At 42.1% G+C, this 25,859-nt stretch overlaps 1 protein-coding gene across 3 annotated transcripts in view; it reads right to left on the bottom strand.

The window, feature by feature from the left end:
• The window catches only part of TXLNA (taxilin alpha), a 41,708-nt gene continuing 15,849 nt past the window's right edge, over window positions 1-25,859 (bottom strand). For all 3 annotated transcript variants that reach the window (XM_063456140.1, XM_063456148.1, XM_063456157.1), the window contains exons 4-11: window positions 10,438-10,529; window positions 10,154-10,324; window positions 9,246-9,440; window positions 7,618-7,737; window positions 6,116-6,190; window positions 5,284-5,376; window positions 5,020-5,115; window positions 1-2,248 (exon numbers count right to left, since the gene is read on the bottom strand). In XM_063456140.1, the coding sequence (XP_063312210.1) occupies window positions 1,964-2,248; window positions 5,020-5,115; window positions 5,284-5,376; window positions 6,116-6,190; window positions 7,618-7,737; window positions 9,246-9,440; window positions 10,154-10,324; window positions 10,438-10,529 (1,127 nt within the window). In that variant the 3' untranslated portion in view covers window positions 1-1,963. The remainder of the gene's footprint in view (window positions 2,249-5,019; window positions 5,116-5,283; window positions 5,377-6,115; window positions 6,191-7,617; window positions 7,738-9,245; window positions 9,441-10,153; window positions 10,325-10,437; window positions 10,530-25,859) is intronic.

Below are 25,859 nucleotides of genomic sequence, written 5' to 3'. Positions count from 1 at the left end.
TACACCCAATTCTGCTTTATTTATTACTAACTGAAGAAATGTTGGCTTATATAACATAAATGTTGAAATAGTGGTAAGGGCTTTGAAATTCACCCAAATGAGTTTAAGATACAATCATTGCAGGGTAAAAATCCTTTGAAACAAGGATAAAACAAAAACAAAAACAAAAAAATACACGCGGCTATATATGCATTTTGTTTCAGAGCAGTGTACACACACCATACAGAGCAAAGTGCTGCATGAGCACTTACAGCAGCATTTTGTAATAGACCCCCAGAAATAACACTGCAATATACATCAGTACTGAAGATGATACTGCCAAAATGCACCAGGTATTAGATGTACTGATTTGTACACTATTTGTATACCAATATACAGAACAAAAGAATGAAGAACTGGAGTTTACATTCAGCTCTAAATAACAAATATAATCGGTCAGCAACTAGAAAGAGTATGACAATGTTTGGCTAATCCCTACATGCTGATCAGTCCTACAGCATAGTGCTCTGCATGGTGTTTATGGGGCAAGATAGACAAGAGCAATGTGCAATGCATTGTGTACTATGCAATTGTTAATTATTTTTATTTTATTTTTTTAAACAGTCTTTACTGATTCCCACTGAAATACAATAGCGGATCCCTTCATATTCAGATAGTGTGATTACTCACCAATGAGGAGAGGTAGGATAAACACACAGTTTAAAGCCTCAAAGAACAAAAGCACCGATTTGGTTACAAATGTGAAATAAGCCAGGCATTGTAGGTGATGGAAAGGAGCACACAAATGGAATGGGTTCTACTCCTACACCCTGTAGTTTTAGTTTGGTCTTGTCCACTCCTGCTACATTAGAGTGTGTGCAAAGGGGAAGAACAGATCTCATAGTGTACCTGAAAGGGTTAGCATACTGGCACACTGGTGTAAAGATGATTACATTTACAGGTAAATCAAAGTAAGAAGGACAGAGAGGAGGGATCAGCAATTATTTAAGACTAATCTCTTTGGTGGCACTTATATTAGGCAATTCCACATTATTAGATATCTCCCTTTTCCCCTCCTCCATAAGTACAGACGCAGCATACCATATAAACTGGACTACAATAATAAATTACCTTTCTGCAAGCTTGATTTGACAATTTATGTGACTTTACTGCAGGCTTAACCAAATTTAAACTGGTACCTGAAGCCAGGGTTTATTTGTGCAGTCTTGTAAATCACTTTTTACACCAAAGTGCCAATTAAAATTACACTTTAAAAATGCATAAATATCCCAAATTCACATAAAATATCAACCGAATGCTTATTTTCTTGGGATCATCAGAAGGAGAGGTAAACACTTTACAAATCTAAGGCTATTTTTAAAAACAGTAACTTCCAAATAACCCAAAAAGGTAGGTAAATGCTATATTGCTAGTAAGATAATTATGGGTTCTAATTATTTTTTTAAAAGGCAATATATGCAAAATAAATTAATTAGTTGGGTTTGCTTTCTTGAAAGCACATGTATGGTCACACAACTATGTAGCCTACTAGCTTTTCAAAACCGTGGAGGTACCTTTTCCCTGTTTTGGAAGTGCTATATCCTTCTATTCTTACGCAGGCATCAGTATTAAAGAACAAATCTCGAAAGCTAAAATTGTATGCTTTCACATAAACCAGACTTTAATTTTAAAAGCAGCACTGCTACTTTGGAAAAATATTATTCTTTTAATAAAGAGCCAAGCCATATCTGTCTTACCTAACACTTTAGGAGAGCAATCTGTAACATGATGCAGGCACATTTTACTTTTATTAGTTACTACACCTCCATGTGTGTACCCCTGCCTGAACTGTCTGCTGTCTCTTGTGTGGGAACAAGACTGTTAACCTTGCAAGCATAGGGTGCATATCTTAGGGTGTAGAGGTGGGTATAAAATGGAAGCGGTTGTATAAAAGGAGATAGGAATGCAATCATCACAGCCTGAATCATTCTGCAGCAGAAGTGGCAAGAGTAGAAGATTGTGTTGGAGCCTGCAGACTATTATGCCCACACACCCCGCTGCTGCTCAGTTCTACATTCTCTTCAGAAGGTGTGGGTGTACATATAACACACTCCCCTGGTGGGGCTTCTGGTAAAGGAGCAGGAGGTCCACTCAAACCCTGGACCTTTTTGTTCAGGTCATTGCGCTCGGTTTGTAAAGCCCGACAGAGTTTTTCCAATTTCTGGATCTTGACATGCAAAGCTTCTTGTTCCTTGTCACGTAGAGTTTTCTGAAAGAAAGAATGTTTGAAAGACTTATTACAGTTTCAAATTTGTATTCCTGCCACATGATATAAAACAACCACAGAGATCTTTTAAACTTCAAAGACTACTGACAAAAACCATAGGCTTATTTGCGCACTTCATTAAGAAACTACATTATAGGCATTACTCAACTAATTTTCATAATGTACCTAGATCAGTGCCTAGAAGGCTATTCTAGGTTAAACATGGATACAATAGCAAAGAACTCTGCTATTGAAGCAACCAGGAAAAGGAGATAGGTGGTATAATAGAATACTGACAGTTTAGAAAGAAAAAATGGGAATATCCACGAATTGTCTGTATGTTCAAAGTGCAACAGTGATTTAACAACTCATAAAAATGACTGAATAGTAAGAAAACGGGATTGGCAGTATTAAAATGTCCAAAGATCTCCACTCTGAGGTAGTTTGTGAGAGAGTCAATTAATTACTGTGCATTCTATATACCACCTATCTCCTATTCCTTTGCTATTTTATCCATGTTTATTTAGCCTCAGGTGGGGACCTCATACATCTTACCAGTTGTAGTGGGAGATTTGGTTTATCTATGGATTTTTATATTTTGCTCATTGCATTTTATTTGTCTTATCCTCTGTATTGCACTTTATCTGCATATCCTATAGTGTCTCCTCTCACTACCCTGTGTCTTCCAGGAAGGTATTATATTACTGTACAATCCAGGTTTTAACTAGCTTTACTTTGTTCTAGGTTAAATGTATTGGCAGTAAACACATTTGCTATTTCACAATTTAAAAGTATTGCATGCTTAGAGAGACAGTCCAGACATCTAATAAGAATGCATCGGACTGAGGACTTTTTACATAATGTCTGATGCATGTTTTTGCAGAAAATGCACACCTCCCATGACTGGGTTCACATAGCCTCCCTAAACACATCCTAACAAAGAGGTCTCATTTTGGAAAAAAAAAATCCCTTTTTAATACAGTGATACATTTAGAAATGCAGGAAACAAGAACTTCCTAAAGGAAACCAACTCTGCTGTAAGATCAGTTTGAAAATAAATCCTTTTCCCACGGTGGATGTGTGAGTCACAGCCAAAGTATGTGTGACTAGCATTACATCAACAAAACGATTAACACTAAACAGCAGAGTAATGAGACTGCAGGGCATGTTCTACACACCAAACCGGTTTCATTAAGCTAAACTTGTTTTAGTGCGAAGAATGTACATTATCTTTTTTATGATTTATTATTACATAATCAGTATGAGTTGTTATAAGGACTCTAACTTTAGGAAAAACGTAATATTCATATTATTGTGACAGAGCCACTTTAAAGTGAACCCATCATAACTTATAACATCTCTTTAACCCCTTAAGGACACATGACATGTGTGACATGTCATGATTCCCTTTTATTCCAGAATGTTGGTCCTTAAGGGGTTAAAGGGACATTCTATGCAACACAAACACTTTATTTTAAAAATAAAACTGCCATTTCCAGGATTTTTAATACTATTATTTATTCCTATATGTAACTAAATAAGTATATGTGAGGTGTTAAAATAAAATGAAAAATTAAATAAAGAAATTCACACCCTTTGTACCCTGCAGTTAGCATACTGAAAGTATACAGAGAAGAGGAGGAATTAAACATTGTTTCTATTTCTCTTCCTTTACAACGTTTGACTAGTTTTGCCTGGTCGTAATTAGATTACAATACAAAATTTGCTAGATTAATATAAATTGAAAAGAACATAAAATAATTCATTTTAAAAGAGCATGTTGTTAAAAAAATAAAAGTTAATATGAGTTATAGATTTTTGCCGGTCTTCAACATCACATTGGCAGACCGCAGAGATGGCAACGCATGTGTCTTATGGTTGGACCAAGACCATCACTAATGATAATCTCAGAAGATATGGAGCAGTTGCACTGAAGAGACATTCAAGAGCTGCTCCATATCTTCTGAGATCTTTAAGATTACATTTACATAGGCTGCAGGTTATTGATACGTAACACTAGACGTAACAAGAGCACCTGGGCAAGTGAGGACAATTTTTGTTCAGATGAGATTCTGACCCACGGCTATTAAAAATGGCAGGTCACACAGGTGAAAATATATATATATTTTTTGAGGGGATGAGGGGTTCCTTTAAAGGATCACTATAGTGTCAGGAAAACAAACTCGTTTTCCTGACACTATAGCATCCTTAGGACCCCCGCACCCTCAGGGCCCCCCTCCCGAGGCGCTGAAGGGGTTAAAACCCCTTCAGTTACTTACATTAATCCATTGCCGGGTTACCTCGGCGCTGGTGAGCTCTCCTCCCCCGCTGACGTCAGCTCCCGAGTGGAGCGGAATGCACAGCAAGAGCCGCGCGCACATTCAAACAGTCCATAGGAAAGCATTTCTCAATGCTTTCCTATGGACGTTCTGCATGCTGGATGCGATTTTCGCATCCAGCGTCGCAGAAGCACCTCTAGTGGCTGTCAGGGAGACAGCCACTAGAGGATGGATTAACCCTGGATTAACCTCTGAAACTGCTATGTTTATATCTGAAGGGTTAAAACCTAAGGGACCTGGCACCCAGACCATTTCATTGGGCTGAAGTGGTCTGGCTGACTATAGTGTCCCTTTAAATAAAAAAAATGTAAAAAGTCTGTGTAGTTTTGTTACTCCAATTTGGTGATATCCGCAAATTTGCTGATTCAGAACAGAATGATAAAGCATACAGCATACCACACATCCACTCATTTCAGTTAAACAAGTTTCTCTCACCTCTTCAGCCATCACTAGCAAAGCCTTGTTACTGCTCTCCCATCTAGATCGGTACATAGTTGTTTCCTTCTCTAATTTCTTGATCTTCTTTGTCATCTGCATTAAAATGAAAAGGGAGGATGGATGAAGGGTCTATTTAGAAGTAATTCGTAGTGAAATTAGAGTATCTGTGATTCCACACAAAGCATGTTAGTTTCCCCCGGTTATTAAAAACATGAAAAGTTTAATGTTTTAACACCAGGCTCTGTATACCATGTTTCCTACCTTCTCCATCTCTTGTTTGAAGGTTGTAAAGACTTCGTTGCTCTTAGATAGCGTGTTCTGAAACTCCTCAAATTTTTCTGTGTATAGTGCCAACTGAAGGGAGACAATGTGATATGATGTTAAAATCCATTTAGAAAGCCATCTTGTACCATCTTTAGACACAGAAGATTCAGGGAAGATTCTTATTAAAAGGCGGCAATGTAGCCTTGTCTATAAACACAATAAAAGATTTAACAAGGAAAAAAAGAAAAGAAAAATGACTTTTACACTGCTGAAAGCACCGCTGCAGGATATTTTACCACTTTAAAGGAACACAAACATGTATTCTTGACACTATAGTGTTAAAAACACTATCTACCCCCCTAGATATAGCAACATCTTACCTTCATTTCAGTCTGCTTCTGCTGGCTCTGCCCCTGATCTGCCTGCTTGGCTGACATCTTCAGGAGTGGGGATCTTAGCCAATCACAATTCTTTCCCACAGGACAGCATTGGAGTGGCTGAGACTGGCCAAGGAGGTAGTTCAGGGGCAGAAGCTGCCCAAACCAAACACAGCCCTGGCCTATCAGCATCCCATCATAGAGATGCATGGAATCAATGCAGAGGGTGGAGACACTGAATGGCAACCATCTGAGGAGTGGCCAGTGGAGGTATCTTAGGCTGTAATGTAAACACTGCATTTTCTCTGAAACAAACAGTGTTACTGCAAAAAGCCGGGAAGGATTATACTCACCAGAACAAATACAAGAAGCAGTAGTTGTATTATTGAGTATAGTGTCCCTTTAAATCTTGGAGGTTTTCACAGATATACAATCATTAAAAACAGTCTTACCTGTTGCTTAAGGTGGGTTTCCTGTTGCTTCATTAGTTCACACATACGCTGAGATTCCACTGCTTCTTTCAATAACTAGGTAGTAAAAGTTATTGAAAAAGAGGTAAAATGGCAAAATGAACTTTAAAGAGCTACGTCTACACAACCAGTTTGCCTACATAACACAAGCGATTAATCCATATAGAAAAAATAAGCTTGAGTTCTTAAACTTACAAAAATGACTTTTTTGGAGTTTGAAAAGGGTAACATTTCATCTGTACATTCTAGTCAAATTGCATGTAAGCTGCTCATTTATCTATTCTAGCAGCATATAGATACAATCTATAACTCTCCCAAAAATCTGTCTCCAACCCAAGAATATACACACATGGATGTGTACATTACTATATGGAGAAGATGCAGAGGTTTGAATTAAATGTACAATGGACACAAACCAAATTAAAAATCCAGTAAGAATAGAAATATACATTCTACTGCTTACCCAAGATTTGTAGATACCTAGTCTACTTTCAATCCTAATTGCAACAAAAGAATCCTAATTGCAATAAAGAAATTTTAATAGGACATGCCCTATCAACCACACAATTTATTTAATTTGGATTTTATAGTTGTATTTTAAGGATGAAACCTGTAGTAACCCTCAGCCTGGAAATAATTTTTACAGTGTGAGCCCCCAAATGCAAGTGTGATATTTGCTCTAAATATCACTTATTGATAGACATCTTGGAAGGCAGCTAATCCAGTATGCTAGGGCACCAAGTTTAATTGTGATCCCCTGTTTTTTCTGTTGAGTGTGTTTACCAGTATTCAAACTCATTATCACTAGCTACTAGCCAGGCCTAAAGTATCTACTCACTAATGCAAACTTCTCCTGTAAGAGCACTTGAAAAAAAGATTGCAATAGAATACACAGTCACCCTGCCTCTGTGTGCCCACTGTTACAATATGCTGCTGCTTTCAGACAACACTGGATATCTTTACAGACAGTGTTGGGTCCATGGCATATCAGGGCTGAATTTCAACTTCACAATGGCTAAGTTTTACCCCTGTCCTTTTCGGCTTTTATAAATGTGGACTGCAGACCACATGATATAGACCAAAATAGACTGCTACATGCCAAAATATATTTAGTTTGTTCTACATTGAGAGGATCATCGTTTCCTAAAGAATTAAAGGGTTACGCCAACCACCATGACCACTTCTGCTTTTTGAAGTGGGATCTGGATGTGCAGTGTTTGTGCAATTTATGGATTCACATAACACCAAAAACATGGGAATATATTTATGGACCAATGATAGTCTATGCCATCATAATCTTTTATTAAAAGGATCGTATTATAACAACTAATCAATTAACAATTGCAAGGCTTTATAAAACGAACAATAATAAACAAACTGTGTACTACATGCGGATATAGCATGCTTATAACCAATCTATGATGACGTCCAGAGTGTAGCATTTGGTCATGGAAGGGTAAATAAACAGTCTTAAGGTGACTTACAAAGTCCTTTTCTCTCTGATGTCGCTCTTCAACTTCCTTCATCATTTCCTGAGCTTGCTGTAGCTTGGCATCAACCAACTGCTGCTGCAGGTCTTTGTGTTTGAACACTTTATCAATCCGCTGGGGGGGCAAAGAAAAATTGAACGTAAGACTAAAGTAATGGAACAATAAAAATAAAGAATTCCGTTGTCTGTAGAACACAAAATAAGTGTTGCTGCACTACAACCACCTGAGTACACTTCACCAACTACAAACTGTTCTTTTACTAAACTACTTTACAGTCAAGGATTTACTGCACAGTCCCAGCTTGGGGTTCCTTTAATGTCTTCCGGGTTTGCTTCCTGGTGAACTAAACAGCTTTTTCACTCGACCAGCAGGTCCGGTGAAAAAGAATCAGAGAGGATAGTACCAGTCTATCCTGGGCATGAACCCTGTAGATTAGACAACTACAAAATGGTGGAACACTAGGTTCCAAAAACTGGTAAATGTTGTATAGAGCATAAAATAAAGTGTCAAATAATGTACAGGGTTAGCTAAGGGAGGGCTAAGACTAAAATCAGTAAATGTGTATCTAATCAGGCTTTATTGAGTTGTGCCTCAGATACACTAACTAAAATGGACAAAATAAGAAATCGCAGATAAGGGGGAAGGAATCTCAGAGAACGGTAGTAATGGTGAGAGCTGGTTCTAATACGGCAGGAAGTAATCATATGGCCATAGGTAATAATGTACTAGTGCAGTATCTATCTCCACTTGCACACCCTTAGTACAAGGTAAATATAATTTCTTATTTTGTATATTTCAGTTAGTGTACCACTATTTGATACTTTATTTTATGCTGTATACAACATTTACCAGTTTTCCACCATTTTGTAGTTGTTCCCTGGGGACACCAGGAAAATGCACCCCATAAGTACAGCAAGAGCACACAATTAGACATGTTCACTCAGTGTACTTGGACAGCACTCTGCACATGAGCAACCTGCCTGTCAGCCGTGTATACACACATGCCAGACTTACATGCCCTTTTTTCAGGCGCCATTACCTCAACGTACCCTCTGGTTATTGTACACCTTATGTATTAGTAAATCCTTCTTTGGACAGGTCATCTTTATACAGTTTCTAGTTATAGGTGTTTGAAAAGTATTACGACTTAAAAATAAAATGCATCACAAATAAATAAATATATATATTTTTTAATATATACACGTTTTAAATATTTTTATGTTCTATAAATGTTATTTTCTTTTTTTATTCTCAATCAATAAAATATTTCCAATCTCAATCAATGCACAAAATTTAAAAATGCCTATACGTTTTTATTCAAATGTTTATAAATGAAAACGTGTTAATGCTAAATATTTTATTAACAGTTATGTTTTGAGAAAAACATAAAACAAGTAACAAAATAAGGAAATGTACTACAACAGACCTGTAAAGTTCAATTTTAAATTAGCTCTAAAATCTCTATTTTTTCCTCTTTCTGTTCATATCCATTTTCTGGAAACAAATATACTGACTGTGCTCTCAGGTCAATTGGTCCACCTCTTTTGCTTTAATGTGACTAGTTTTTTTCAATAGAAAATAAATTATTACTTTTGGTAGCCAATGAAAATTGTTAATTTCACCTCCTCTCTGAGCTCATATTGTTCAATCAGTTTCTTCAGTCTGTCTGCCAGTTCCACATTCTCTTGACGCAGTTTGGCATTGCGTTCATTGTGCTGCTCCATCTGTGTCTGGATGTCATTCAGTGTCACTTGGAAGTGGGATGTTACCTCCTTGCGTTTCTCTTCCTCCTCACGCGCCCGCTGTACACCTTCCTCCTGGGGGAGTTGGGAATAAAGGGAAAGTGTGCTATTTGAGTACAGATAACATGAGCATGTCCATATAACCCATTTATTCTGCAGATAAGGAAAATTACCCCCCCCCCAAAAAAAAAAATTGAATTCATGAAGATTGTCAGTACTGTTAGAAACCACGTAAGCCACATGTGAAAGACAAATGTGTGGCAATTTACCATGAGGGCATGGTAGATTTATATGACTTATATGAGCAGCCCATTACTTGCATCTAGTTTTGCCACTAATAAGGCATTGAATATGTATGCATGCTTATACCTGTAATCACCATTTGGAATTGTGTTTGAGAGCACTGGGCACAATCTTGTGTGTTCTCACATACCAATGTGTGTCTCATCAATAGTTGCCTATTTTAGTACCTCGCTTGTGCATACATCGTACTATATAATGCACGTTTATGTGGGATGCTCCCCGCAGCTAGCAACAGTAAGTGAAGATGTGTGCTAATCTACACATGTACTAAATTAGCAACACCTCTACTGCTTTCAGTTATTCTTGTCACTGTCATTACCTCCAAAGTGTTCTCATTTTGGCTGCCCTGCTTCAGTATATTTATTAAACTGCTCATCTATTATACTAAGCTTTAGGACAACATGTTACATGCTTGGAGGAATAGGTGTACAGTTAAATTGCACCATGTTGGACAGTATAAACGCTTTGTTTATAGCTTTACTTACCTTAAGGGTGCGATTATGCCTCTGCAGCTCTCTACACAGGCTTTCCAGCTTACTGCGAGCCAAAATAGCCTTGCTGTGCTCATTACGAAGCTGATCCTTTTCCTGGATAAGTTGAGTTTGCTTTTTCTGCAGAATCCTCATCTGTTTTTGGGATGTCCTATGCTCTTCCAACTTTGGGAAACACATAGAAGCATGATAAGCCACAGTGCAAATCCAAGGGTACGGTCTACGGTAAACTTGTATCTTTGCTTTGCGAAAGGACAAAAACTCCTTATTCTACTTACCAACTCTGCATATTTCTTACACAAGGCAGTCAGCTTTTCTTCTGGGGTACTGAGTGTGTTCAGAGTCTGCATTAATAATGTGATCTCTTTTCCTATGGTACAGTGATAAGGGACAATTGAAATATACAACAAACAACAATGACAAACAGGACTCACTTTATTCACATGGTTTATCAGATCATCACTGGATTACAACCAGCAATAAACGTAACGTGACCTTTGGCAATATCACTCACTGCAGTGTAAAATGGAAAAGGCTTGGTAACCATCTACTTTAAATGGCGCCTTTTATAAAGCAGTTTGTAGTGAAAGGAGAATGAAGGTCTGCAGCCATACCAGCGTTATTAGTGGAGCAGTAGGCAGTTTATGCATAGTGCAGTAACAGAGATGGCTTTCCCCTGCCCCTTTGCACTCCTGTGCGGCATCCTGACGGACATCACATTCTTCTAGGCAAAAAGTATTGATTATTATGGTTTGCTTACAAAACCTAAGTGAATGATAATTTGTAAATGTGCATGCTGCTGGATGCAGTGACTCTCCTGACTCTTGTGGTGGACCCCAGGAATGAAGTCAAACTGTTAGAAAATTGTTGGACTATTTACACTGCAAGACGGGCCATGGCACTCCTGGAACAATAACTACAGTGCTCTGTAGTGCTAATGGAGGTTGGAGTGTTACTTTAAAATATATGTAGCCCAACAAAGGCTATAGACCAAAGCATTCAATGCTGCTAGTAGGTAAAAAGTACTGTCGGGGGCGGAGACTGACCGCAGAACTGAGTGGCTGACTACCTCAGGAGCTCCTGCACTGAACTGCAAAAAAACCAAGGCCCAAACGGCAACAAATCGTGCCCCAAAGGCATGCAATCGAATGAGGGAATTGCACAGAGCAAAATGAGACTCCTCACACTTCAAAACTGGCAGTTTTCACCAGACAAGCACCTGAGGCCTACTCAAAAGGCGGACGTGGGAGAGACGGCCGCTCTCCCCCCGCCTCTGGACCGGTGGGGGTTATCCCGGTCCGCCAGCCCAAGGAGACCACTCACCTCTGGGACATCTTTCAGCACACCTCCGACCAACCGATCACACGAGGCCCATTAAAGATGGCCGACTGGGAGGCCGACAACGCAAAGCTACAGACCGCTGATGAGTGGGCAGCAGCCTTCGAAACTAAATTCAATGCGATCTGCCAGAAATTCTGGGAGCGACTAGAGGCGTGAAACGTACCTCATGTTCTGCTGCCGGCCACGGGGTTACCGCGCCAACGTGTGCCCCAGCGTTGGCAGACAGAGTGCCTGAGCAAGGCAATGACGCCACAGGTGCGGGTAAGCGGCATCACAACCAAACGGAGGAAGCGACAGGGGGGGCACTGCATGCCCGAAGCGGACACACAGAGTCCGAATAACAGCGCCAAAGCCGCACACGGACCCCCCCTCAGCTCGCAAGATATTGATGTGGGATTATTAAAAATCTTTATTGTACTTGTACTGAATTATTGTACTAACTCCATTTTAACTTTATACTGTGATGATCCTCCATTTTGTCCTCCTAACCTGACTTCCTCAATCCTCCATTTTGTCCTCCTAACCTGACTTCTTCAATCCTCCATTTTGTCCTCATGACTTAACTTGTTCATTTTAAAACTACATTACGTGATTGAACTTCTCAACCCAATTAGTACAGTAGACAAAGACTGTGTTTTCCTGCAAGGACAAGTACCAGGAGGTGCTGGCTACTCCTTAAGACTTGCTGGCTACTCCTTAGAACTTGTAAGATAGTATAGTTTGAAGGCCACAGAACACAGTAGTAATGAAATGTTCTATTCATAAGAGACCTTGCACCTGGACATGAAGCCTGATATCATTGACCGTGTAAAATGACGCTTAGGACCCCCTTGTCCCCACCCGTGTCCAGAATAATCCCACCTCTGGTGGGTGGACACGGGACTAACCTCTTAATTTTTTGAACCAATAGGTAAGACACTAACACCGACACTTAACAATTAATCCAATTGATGATGTTTATTTGCTGATATTCTAATAATCAATGATGACGCAAAATGCCTCTTAAAAGGGCCTGCGCGCCCGCTTTTTCTTCACTTGCCAATAAACTTTCTCGAAGTTATTTTAACCTGAACCTTGTGTGTCAGACTTAATTACTTCAGCGTATATACGCAATTTAATTTTATTGATTTGGACAGGAACAGATAGACATTTAAACATTTTGGTTTACTTTTAAAAAGTACCATAACAACTTGGCGCCCAACGTGGGGCATCGGGCTATGTCCGGCCGGTGAGCCGTCCTAAGGAAGACCAGGGTGGACGGAGGAATCCGGGGGGAAGGAAAGGAGATTGATCACCTCCAGGTACACGGTAGAGACTTCTGCAGAGCCACCGGTATGTTCCGGCCCCTTTGATTGACCCGTCCACGTGTCTGTGACTGCTTCCCGGGAGGACATCAAAGACAGGTAATATCTTGCCCGGTGCCTCGTTACTCACTTGTTTACCTGCATTTTAGTCTATCTGTTGCCTGGGTGTGTTTGAATTGTTTGCCTGTTTCCCCATTTTGAGATAAAGGGGGGTGGACCTGAGGGGACTTGCCTGGGTCTTCAGTGTGTCTGTCTGTTTGTATTTTACCTCTTTTGGGATAAAGGGGGGTGGACCTGAGGGGATTTGCCTGGGTCTTCTGTTGCCTGTTTTACCCCTTTTAGGAACCACGGTGCTGTGGTTGTAGGGAAAAAGGGGGGTTGACCTGTGGATGTGTTCCTGGGGGTCATCTTTTCCTGTTTAACTCTTTTAGGAGCCTCGTGGCTGGGGCTGTAGGGAAAAAGAGGTGTGTTGGATCTGTGGAGATTGTGTAGACTCATAGTTTCCTGGGGATCCTTCTTGTGTCACTTTGATAGCCTAGCTAGCTTCTCTGTGCACGTTACTCTGCTTGCAGAGTGGTGGTACCCTCCAGCTTTGAGCGCTGAGCTGGAGCCCTTCCAATTTTTATTTTGTGGTGTGTGAATTCGGGCAGGCATTGCTGTCTTCATCACCACGGAGTAGTGGGACTTATAAAGTGGGTCTTTATAGGGGCACTACAAGGGTGAGGGTAGCGCAGACACTACGAGTGGGCTGCTGTGACGAGGGAGGCATATGGATTTCGGACCGGTGTTAGCTGTTATCCTTGGCCGTTGGTAGTAAGATACTACGGGATTGAGGGAGGTGACTTTGGAGTAAGCACACGAGTAAAGGAAAGGAATTACTGTTGATTTCATTTGAATTGTGATGCATGCACTGTATTTCAACTGTATTGTTGTCTTGTTTGTCTCATGAACTCCTGTGTCTGTCTCTAAGGATTTTCCTTGCCTTTCATCTTTTCTGTACTTCCTATATTATTATACTATCCACTCCCATTCCTCTTGAAGGAGAAGTGATTGGTCACACACTTCTCACCTCGCTCCAATCCGTGTCTACCACCCCGGGTAGGCGGATTCAGTGACTAGTCTACGTTTTGGGAAGACGCACCTGAGAAGGTCCCACGGTTCTCGGGTGGCAGTCGAGCATTGTAGACGTTCTTGTTCCGTTTTCCTTCTCTCTCTCTATATCTAGGACGCTGGTATAGGGGTAAAGGGATTATGGGGCAGGATTTAAGCAAGCCCAATAAGGGCTGGTTAGCATGTGATTTGGTAGAAAACAGAGAGGGTGAGGAGATGGTTAAAGGTGTTGAAAAGATTGCAAAAGTATGTAAAATTACTGTACCAACGGGTGGAAGATTGCAACCAGAAAGTTGGCGCAAGTTACTGGCAGAAATGAAAGGCAAGCTTACAGATAATGGTTTATTAAAGACTGCTGAAGCATGGTATAGAGTAGCGAAGGCTATTCAGTTAGAAGGTTGGGTTGAGGAAGAGATAAATCACAAAGGTGTGAAATTGTTTGTGTATCATCAGAATTGTGTTGCTGGGGTCTACCCTCAGCCAGCGCCCCAAAGTGGCGCCCAGGGGACGTCTATCCCCAAGGTTCAGTCAGCAGTAGGTGATAGCCAGCTGACTATGTTCCCCACTCCCAATCCTCCTAACACCCATCCCGTCACCTCCCCTGTCTGCCCGGTCCTGAATTCTGACGGATCTTTCTTTTCCCCCTCCCCGTCTCTAACATTCCCATCATCCTCATCCATCCCTACGCTACCTGCTGTACCTCTCCCTAACATTTCATCTGCCATTCCTTCCCTACACTCTCTCTCCGTTAATGATCCCCTCCCCTCTTCATCCGCCCAGCTAACCACCTCTTCCACCCTTGCCCCGGCTCCTCCCTCTACACCCACCCCTACCAATCCCTCTCCGTCCCCTCCCATCTCCACCCCAGTCCAATACCCCACCTCCTTCCCCTCCCCAGCCTGGCCCTACCCCTTCCCATATCCCATGACCCTGCCCTATCCCGGATATCCACTACCCCTTCCCCAAGCCACTCCCCAGATTCCGGTCATGCCCAGTCCGGCACAGTCTGCCCCGGATGTGCCCACACCCAACATGGCCGCCACTTCTTCCCTTAACCCTAATGCAGTACCTTTTCCGGCCACCAATATGGCGGCCCCCAGTACAGCCCTGATGCCGGTAATTCCCGGTGACTACCTATCTGGTTATGATCCGCTAGCCACCCATGCATCTGGGACCCCCTCTCATCCCCCGGTCCTGTCACCTTACTCGGGCCCTGCCCGTAAGAGAGCTCAGATCATAGAATTAGATGAGGGAGAAGAGGATAGGTTATCCCAGGACTCGTTGGAGGCTGCAGGAGCCGCTGCAGGAGCCTCAACTCATCGTTCTATCGATGATCCCTTTGGACACAAGGGTCGGGAGAACGGGCCCCTCCTAAGTATGTTGCTTTTAACCCCACTCAAGCCAGTGCATTAATGAAATCGCTCCCTGACCCAGAAAAACAGCCTATGCCTTTTTACCGAGGGATAGTTCAAATTCAAAAGACTTATTCCGCCGCATGGCGTGATCTACTCAGCATTTGTGCTATTAAAGCAGGGGATGCCTATTGGCCAAGCATGGCCCGTCACCTCAGTACAGATCTGCTTTCCAGTGATGTTGATTACCCCTCCGGGGTAACCTTTTGCACCCAATTAAGAGAATGGGCTAAGGACAAACTTGCAGATCAGGCTGCTGGCCTTACTGATGTTATTCAAGAAAAAGGAGAATCAGTGGAAAGGTTTCATGCAAGACTGTATCAAATGTTCACAGATTTGGGGTTTGATCTTACTGACAAAATTCATTCACAAATGCTGTCAGGTGCGTTTGTCCAAGGCGTTAAAGACTCTATACGCAAGGGAATTATTGCTGCACGCCCTGAATATAAGGTTGTTCCCCTGGATACCCTGCTTTTAGTCGCTAGGGGCCTAGAATCTGCCCAGACCCCCAGAAGGCCAAGCTCTGCTCCTCTTATGGTATCACACAGTATCCCTGTTCCCAGGGGCACCAGACCAGAGGATGGCTTCTGCTTTAATTGCAAAGCTAAAGGTCATTTTAAAAGTGATTGCCCGGAACCCAAAAGAGAGATAAGAAAGCCATCCAGACCTGCCCCGGTCACTAAGGCCGAAAAAGGGGTTCCAATAGTTGAGGAACCCGATGAATAGGAAATTGGCAAGCCTGTGTCTGTGACCCCTGTCATGGCAGTGTCTACAGGGGATAAAGGGGGGCCACTTGCCACAGTGACTTTGCCCATTGAAGGCCACCCTACCACATTTCTAGTTGACACAGGTGCAGCCCGTAGTGTTCTGCGAGAACAAGACCTGCCAGACCCATCCTTCCTGTCCAATATTGATGTTTCTTGTGTTGGAGTGGATGGCCAGCCGAGACATAGCCCTCTAACAACTCCACTACGAGTTGGTTCTAGCCTGCTTGCTCGCTTTGTAGTATCCTCCACATGCCCAATTAACCTGTTAGGTGCTGATGTCCTCTCACGCCTGCAAGCATCCATCACCTTCACCCCAGACGGGCAAGTAGAAATGTTCACACCTCTATCTGTATCAGACACCTCAGCCCTGTGCTCCTTGCCTCTGATGCTGCATTTAGAAAAGCCCCGTGAGGAAGCAGCAGAATTAAGGTCCAATTTCCCAGAGGAATTAAAAACACAGGTGCCCGCCAAGTTATGGTCCTCAGGCCCAGAGGACATAGGTCACTTGAATGTTCCCCCTGTGGTGGTAAAGCTTATTCCAGGAGCTAAGTTACCAAGAAAACCACAATATCCATTAAAACCGGCACAGTCTGCTGCCATTTCTGTCCACATCAAGGCACTCTTGGAGAAGGGTGCCCTGGTAAAATGTAAATCTGAATGCAACACCCCGTTATTTCCTGTGAAAAAGAAAACTCCAAAGGGTGAGCCAGAGAAGTACAGGATGGTTCAGGATCTCCGTGCTGTCAATGAAGCTACCGTCCTGGACACCCCTCTTGTACCAAATCCCCATACTCTGCTCTCTGGAGTCCCACCATCTGCAAAATTCTTCACAGTTATTGACCTGGCCAATGCCTTTTTCAGTGTCCCACTGGACCCATCCTGTCAATACCTGTTTGCTTTCACTCATGAGATGCAACAGTATACCTGGACTGTCATGCCCCAAGGGGCACAAAATTCTCCAAGTCAATTTGCAAAGGCCATGGGTACCATCCTTGACCCATGGCAAGCTGAGCACCCAGAAGTTGTCTTGCTTCAGTATGTGGATGATCTACTGCTGTGTGGAGATGATATACCCACTACTGAAAGGTGTTCAATTAGTCTTCTTTCCTATTTGGCAGAACAGGGATGCAAAGCTTCACTCATCAAGCTACAATTCTGTCAATCTTCAGTGATCTTCCTTGGACATTGCCTATCTCAAGGTACCAGACATCTTACTCGGGACCGGGTAAGAGCTGTTCTGGACATTCCACCTCCAAGGACTTCAAAGTCTCTTCATGCCTTCCTAGGCCTCATTTCCTACTGCAGAGCATGGATCCCAGAAGCCTCTCTGCTTATGCAACCTCTCTATGATGCTCTTAAGTCTGACCCGTTTTGTCTAACCAATGAAGCTCTGGACAATTTTGATGCTTTAAAACGTGCCATTGCTTCTGCTCCTGCCTTGGGCCTACCTGACTACTCCAAACCTTTCAAATTATTTGTCTCTGAAAGACAAGGCCATGCAACAGGAGTTCTCACCCAAACGAATGACTTAAGAGGCCGCCAGAGGCCTATTGGATATTTCTCATGTCAACTGGACATTGTGGCCAGAGGGACCCCTTCCTGTCTCAGGGCTGTTTTTGCTGCTAGAGAGCTCATAGAAAGAACCTCGGACCTGGTCCTTGGCCACCCTCTGGTTGTTCTAGCCCCTCATGACATTTCTGCTATCATCAACCAAGTCCAGCTCAAGCACGTGTCTCCAGCCAGACACCTGCGCCTACAGTGTCATCTTCTTTTGCCTGACAACATTTCCATCCAAAGATGTCAAGTGCTTAATCCATCCACTCTTCTTCCACTCCCTGAGGGGGGTATCTATTATGGATTTATCACAGATGAAACCTACATTTACCTGCTCTGTGGATGTATCAAGAAAGTCATGCATCCACATTTGTCATTTTATGAAGATGAGACACCTCTTTGTGAAGGCCCGGATTACGCCTTCTGTACCATGTGGTACAAGCCAAACATTACTCCCGAACCTTGCTATGAAGATGAGCTTTACCACTGGACCGATGTAAAGCTCACTGCACAAGACTTCTATTGTGACTCTGAAGGTAATAGCATGGTCTTGGTCCAGCTACCTCAACAACTCAACTACCTCTACCGCCATTGGGATACTGCTATCCCACATATTCCTGTTACCAAGTTGAAGACAAGGTCATGGAATGATCTTGGGCCTATGGCAAAACTATGGGCCACCATGAATGAAGAACAGCTACAGGAAAATGGTATTGCCAAATACCCAACAACTGACCTTCTAGAAGCATGGCCACGCCATTTCCTGGAAAAGGAATTTCAAGATCTGGTCATAAAGAATGATTATGACCCAGAAACACCTCATGACTGTTTCGAACAGATGAAAATGGAAACAGTGCACTTACCAACTGTGCATGAGAACCCATTACCAGATCCGGATTTTACCCTGTTTGTGGACGGATCAAGATATGCCGATGAAGGAGGAACATATCACACAGGATATGCCGTAACCACAACAGACGAAGTCATCAAATCATCATCTTTACCGCCAGCAATGTCTGCGCAAGAAGCTGAATTACAGGCTCTGACTTCAGCATGCAAAATTTCTGAAGGAAAACGTGCCAACATCTATACAGATTCAAGATATGCTCTGGGTGTGGCACATGACTTCGGCCTAATTTGGAAGACAAGAGGATTTCTTACCACCGCTGGTACACCAGTCAAACACAGCACTGCAATCAAGGAGCTAATGGATGCCCTCCTACTTCCCAATGAAGTGGCCGTTTTTGAAAGTCAAGGCCCATGGGAAATTGGATACAGATGAAGCAAGAGGCAACCATTTGGCTGATCAGGCTGCTAAGCTAGCGGCCAGGGATCTGCAGGAAGTGGATGAAGAAGTGTCCGGACAAGAAGAAGAAGAAGTCCCTATTTTTGCTCTGCAAACTCTTCCTACTGATTTGCGAATTTTACAAGAACAGCAAGCTGCAGTCACTCCTGAAGAAATCCAGAAATGGAAAAAGAAAGGAGCTGTCCAAAAGGACGGAATATATTACAACAACTTCAAATTTTGTCTTCCCAGAAATTTGTATCCAGCAGTTGTCCAATGGGCACATGGGCCTGCACACCTGTCAAAAGAATTGATGGCCGCCCTCATACAGAAGTATTATGAAGCACCTGGAATCACAACATTGATCAATAGCTTCTGCAAGGCCTGTGTCATTTGTGCAAAATGCAATCCAGGAAGACCAATTAAGGTGCCTGCGAAACACCTGGCAAAGCCCATGTACCCCTTCCAGCGAATTCAAATTGACCACATCCAAATGCCCAAGAGTGGGCCCCATGAATATGCACTAGTAATAGTGGACATGTTCTCAGGCTGGCCAGAAGCCTACCCAGTGGCCAATATCACTGCAAAAACAACCGCAAGACGCCTACTTACAGATATTGTATGTAGATTCGGACTCCCAGAAGTCATTGAGAGTGATCAAGGCCCAGCCTTTACAGCAACTGTGACTAAAGAAATTTGGACTGCTCTAGGGGTGACTCTAGCCTTCCATACCCCTTACCACCCACAAAGTAGTGGTAAAGTGGAGCGCATGAATGGCACTCTAAAAACCAGAATGTTAAAAATGTCACAAGAAACAAAGATGCCCTGGCCAGAAAGTCTACCAATAGCTTTATTTAGTGTTAGGCACACACCTAGAGGGAAGCATTCACTGTCCCCATATGAGGTTCTATTTGGGACAGCACCCAGGCTAGGTTGTTATTATCCGCAGCAGTTGCAACTCCAATCAGATGTTTTAGTAGACTATGTAACTGAACTTGCAAGTGTCCTAAACAAAATACATGCCCAAGTTTTCTCTACAATTCCAGATCCCGAATTGGATACAGGTTCCCATAACCTACTTCCCGGAGATTGGGTCCTGGTCAAGAAGTTTGTGCGGAAAAATACCCTAGAACCGAGATTTGACGGTCCATTCCAAGTTCTCCTGATTACCGCAACCTCCGTCAAATTGGCCGGTAGGCCAAATTGGATCCACGCTTCCCACTGCAAGAAATCTCCTGCCCCAGAGGAAGCGAATATCGCACAAACATGTATCTCTGGTACATTTTCTCCCTAATTAGCCTTATAAAGGCCCAGCAAGTAGCCATTACCAAAGATATTAGTGGGTACACCTTCTGGTATAATTCATCGTGCACCCAGGTGGCTACTTATACCTTTGACTACTGTGATATTGTAGAATGCCCATTTCCCACACCACAAATCCAGAGCATCTATAGAGATATCCCTCATTCGAAAGACCCATATGTTTGTGTAGTTGACAAGCAATGGGGGCACAATTGTGACCATTGGGGGGCGGCGGGATGGAATGCCGGGCCTGCCTGGGGTTACAAACCAAAAAGTGCCGTATCTAAAGTAGATGACCATGGTAGATCCCTCCTCCAGAGAATGACTTTGAGAAAGCCTGGGGGGAGTACACCAATGAAACTAATCCTTAACATTGAGCATCCAAGCCCAACAGATGCGGACCAGTATGTGATGGGAATGTATTGGAAAAAGGGTTCCTATAAAAAGTTAGGGCATTTCTACCTTAAAGATATGTGCAACTCTTCTGAGTGGCAAGGGGCCACCCATATGGTCCCTAACCCATTAAAACCTCATATCCAGACCTTTCAAGACATGATGGCCATTGCTAACCCCACTTTTGAAGATACCATGGCCGCTGAAACAGGTTTTAATGATGTAAATCTATGGTTAGAATGGATGAAATATAATGCTAATAAGCATAATAGAACTGCATGTTATGTGTGTGGCGGTGCCCGGCCTCACCTGGGTACCGTGCCTTTAATCCTACCAGTAGATATGGAAGAATGTGTTTTAAGCCTTTTTGCCTATCACTATAATTTTAACAGGTCCATATGTATTGCATGGACAAAGGAGTATCCTCTCCTAACCCAGGATGTCAAACCCCCAGATGGTATTACCGTGTATAAAGGTAATTACACTTGTTATGCTAATTACGATGGAATGGGTAAATTCTTGGGTAACTTCTCTAAGGGGTATTGTGCTACCTACAGAAATGTCTCTATGGACTTGTTGCAGTTTCACACCAGGTCATTAGGGGATATTTACTGGTTGTGTGGGGATTTACAGCTAAGATCCAGAATGGACAAACAGTGGTGGGGGGAGTGTACTCTGGCTAAAGCTATTATGCCTATACATATCATTTCTGACACACACCTCGTCACCCATGGGTCCAAACACACTAAGGTTAAGCGTGACGCCCCAGTGAAAGGAAGCTTTGATCCTCATGTGTATATTGATGCCATTGGAGTGCCTAGGGGGGTGCCCAATGAGTTTAAAGCAAGGGATGAAGTTGCCGCAGGATTTGAATCAATTTTTACCATAGTTACCGCAAACAAGAATTTAAATTGGATAAATTACATTTATTATAATCAACAGCGTTTTGTTAATTATACCAGAGACGCCCTCCAGGGGTTGGCCGAGCAGCTGCAGGCCACATCCCAAATGGCTTTCCAGAATAGAATGGCCCTAGATATGATCTTAGCCGAAAAAGGAGGGGTTTGTAAAATTTTGCCCGACACCATGACATGTTGTACCTATATCCCAGAAAACACAGGCCCTAATGGTAAAGTTACATTAGCCATAGAAAAATTAAATGCCCTGTCTGAAGAATTAAAAAGGAATTCTGGGGTAAAAGATCCCTGGGAAAGATGGTTTGGTTGGATGACAGGATGGCAAAAGGCTTTAATGCAGATTGGTATGGCTATACTAATTTTTCTTTTTATTTTTGCTCTTCTCTTTTGTTGTATCCTCCCATGTCTGAGAAAATCCCTCATGAAGACTGTTGACCAAGCGGCACCCACTTTCACCCATCTCGAAGTTGATGACCAAGATTTCCAAGACGTCAACTCACCCTGTCTGCCGCTGCAAACAATCCCTTTTGTTGATAAAGTGCAGGAATTCTAGGAAGGGACTAGCTTAGGGACAGCATCTGTCAGTGAATGGTAAAGGCCCCGTGTGGAGAAGTGGTGGGTTAGCTGCCATGGGACACCCATGGGTGTGAAGTGTTCGAGAGCCATACTGATGGATGAGTTAGCCTATTAGGGTCAGATCTAGGGACAGCCTTGCACTTTGCATTAACACCTAGCTAGCGGCCACGGGGTTTCTGTGCCTTTGGGTTAACACGTCTTCTGATACTAACATAATAAAGTTTTTATCTCTTAGAATCTAACACTTTTAATAGGGGGGACTGATGTGGGATTATTAAAAATCTTTATTGTACTTGTACTGAATTATTGTACTAACTCCATTTTAACTTTATACTGTGATGATCCTCCATTTTGTCCTCCTAACCTGACTTCCTCAATCCTCCATTTTGTCCTCCTAACCTGACTTCTTCAATCCTCCATTTTGTCCTCATGACTTAACTTGTTCATTTTAAAACTACATTACGTGACTGAACTTCTCAACCCAATTAGTACAGTAGACAAAGACTGTGTTTTCCTGCAAGGACAAGTACCAGGAGGTGCTGGCTACTCCTTAAGACTTGCTGGCTACTCCTTAGAACTTGTAAGATAGTATAGTTTGAAGGCCACAGAACACAGTAGTAATGAAATGTTCTATTCATAAGAGACCTTGCACCTGGACATGAAGCCTGATATCATTGACCGTGTAAAATGACGCTTAGGACCCCCTTGTCCCCACCCGTGTCCAGAATAATCCCACCTCTGGTGGGTGGACACGGGACTAACCTCTTAATTTTTTGAACCAATAGGTAAGACACTAACACCGACACTTAACAATTAATCCAATTGATGATGTTTATTTGCTGATATTCTAATAATCAATGATGACGCAAAATGCCTCTTAAAAGGGCCTGCGCGCCCGCTTTTTCTTCACTTGCCAATAAACTTTCTCGAAGTTATTTTAACCTGAACCTTGTGTGTCAGACTTAATTACTTCAGCGTATATACGCAATTTAATTTTATTGATTTGGACAGGAACAGATAGACATTTAAACATTTTGGTTTACTTTTAAAAAGTACCATAACAATATCACCTGCCCAATACACCACAAGTTACGCCATGAAAGGCCAGAAGAGCAGTAGCCTACAAACATACACAGCACATCAAGCTAAAAACAGCTTCCCACAGCAGCCTAGGCTGGAGACAAAGCTGAGGACTGACACTCACCTACACGAGACCCAGCATCGAACACTGACCTTCCAGAAGGTGCAAAGAGACACAGCTACATCTCCCAACCACGAGAGGTACATGCAGAAGGTCGGAGTCGGATGAATCCCCACAACCCTGAGGCACCAGAGTCGGAAGCCTCCTACTATTGAGGACACGGTCATGTTTTCAGATATATGTTTTGACTCTAAAGTACCTCTATTTTCCTTGTTGCCTACTCTTATAACACTAGTCTAACTTAAGCTACACTGTGAAAATAAGCATGCTCTTAACTACTATCCACTAAGCAAACAATGTCTATGCCTAGAATAGCCAACTAATAATCCGGTTTTAAATACACCTACCGGCATCAGACACAAGTGTCTAATTAACCTGTTTCAACCTGCTTAACCTGTTTAATATGTGGAACCCATATCTCTTGCTAGCAATTATTAACTCTTAGAAACAAACTAGTAATGTTAAGCGAGCCATAAAACAAAAATTGTGCATTTTTATTATGCCACTGTATACCAAGATTATATGAGACTATATATAAATACGCTGTTGTTGCGTCTGAAAACGTTATGTTACCACCAGCACACCAAAAAAAAAAAAGCAGTGTCAAACTAAATTTGTGCGCTTTAAAACACGGCAAGCGAATGGTACATTACTGTTTTCTCATAAATATCCAAGCCTGTCGATCTCACCATGATGCCTCAAGCTAGTCTCACTAATTTAGCTCAAATTGTATTGCTAATAGCTCGTTTGCTGTATCGTTACCCTTTTCACTTTAAAAAACAAATGTATGCATATCCAACTTGCCACAATACTGCTATCATATGTCTATGAAAACTGAGCCTGCTAATGCTGTTGTGGCAACACAGGCACTGTTGTAACTACCTGCATACCAAAAATAAATAATAATAAAAAAAAAAAGTACTGTCACGGAAGCTCCCGTGCCACAGCCTGCTGGAGAGGCTTAACAGCTAGCCTCCTGCCCACAGACTATGGGCCAGGTCACAGACTTTAAAATGATATATAGGATATGGGGGTACATTGTGTTAATGTCGAGCTGGATGAAAGCTATTGTGTTAATTGTATTATGTAAAAGCTATTGTGCTATGTGTCTTGGTGTCAAGCAGGAAATTAAGTTATCATGTATTGACCCAATTATGTTCCAGACTTCCAAGCCACTTATGTGTGACTTCTCACACCTTACAGAGTAGCTCTGCTGGGGTCCCAGCTTCAAAGAGGAATTTAGGTTGTAGGCTCTGACCTCCCATACAATCAAGTTAACCCCTTTTGGAATTGACAATACCACTTCTGCCAGGCAGCCAGTTCACATATGCACGAACATAACTTTTGTTTTACCGAACCGATCTGAACGCTTTTTGGATATGTTGTGCGCTCAGATCGGGGCTAGTCGGAATATAATTTTGTGGGGTTCCGATGCTATTACTATTTTTGTGATATGTAAAAATTGTGTGTAAGTTTTCCTATTTGAGAGATAATTAGATTAGCCTAATTGGAGCTAAATTAGCACTCAAACACAATGGCTTGTGAGAAGGACACCCCTGTGATTTTGTATTAGAGACCCCATGCTAAGGGCACTGCATAAGAAACTGAGTGTGGCCTAATCAAGTTGAGATTGCTGCTTTTACCCAATACGACTGGTTGCGTCCATTATATTGGGGAAACTCTACACAAAGGGAATACTTTCACTATATTAAGCACAACTGGAATTAGGACTAGTGGAGGATTGAAGGAATAACAGCAATAGACTCAGGAACCCGTGACAAGTACTGATTATTATTGTTCGCTTGCAAAAAACAGGCGACTTATAATTTGTAAATGGGCATCCTGCTAGATTTGGTCTAGATTTTCTTTAAAATCTGTGCTTTGTAAATGTCTAGATCCTATACATGATATAAAAATTTAAAGTCGACATGAATGCACCTGACCAAATGGTGCAGATCTGGATGAGTTGACAGAATTTCAAGAGGATTTGGCTTTAGTAAATATGAGAACTGTCAATCCGGTTGGAACTTTGTTACGTTCACAGAATTTGGTCCATTCAAAAAATTTGGTGAGGCTCATGGAAATTTTGTATGGTTCCTAAAATCAAGGGAAATTTGTACATTCCAGATAACATGCATGAAAAGAAATATGGGTCATTTTTGACAATGTGTTATTTTAAAGAAATATATAATTACGCTGTATTATTATTTATTTTATTGAAAGCAGTTTATGACTCATTTGTGAAAAAAAAAAACACTTGGTATCCACATGGTATATTAACATTTCTTTTATTTTTTAAACATACACAGAAAAGTTCTGGGAGCAAGTAGAATTAAATATGGATTAATTTCCATACTGTAGTGCATTTTAACCACGTACCGACCACATGAAGGTCATGACAGTGAGAGCATAGACCCTCATGCAGTAAAAATACCAGCAGGGGTTAAATCCTTTTTTTTGATACCTGGGGATCCCCTCTATCAGCTAGGGCCAGAAGCAGGGGCCCCAGACTAACCTATGCTCGGTTTGCAGCTTTGG

Source organism: Pelobates fuscus, chromosome 1, assembly GCF_036172605.1.
Source record: "Pelobates fuscus isolate aPelFus1 chromosome 1, aPelFus1.pri, whole genome shotgun sequence".
NCBI classification, from domain to species: Eukaryota; Metazoa; Chordata; class Amphibia; order Anura; family Pelobatidae; genus Pelobates; species Pelobates fuscus.
This window is presented reverse-complemented; position numbering and strand designations above follow the sequence as displayed.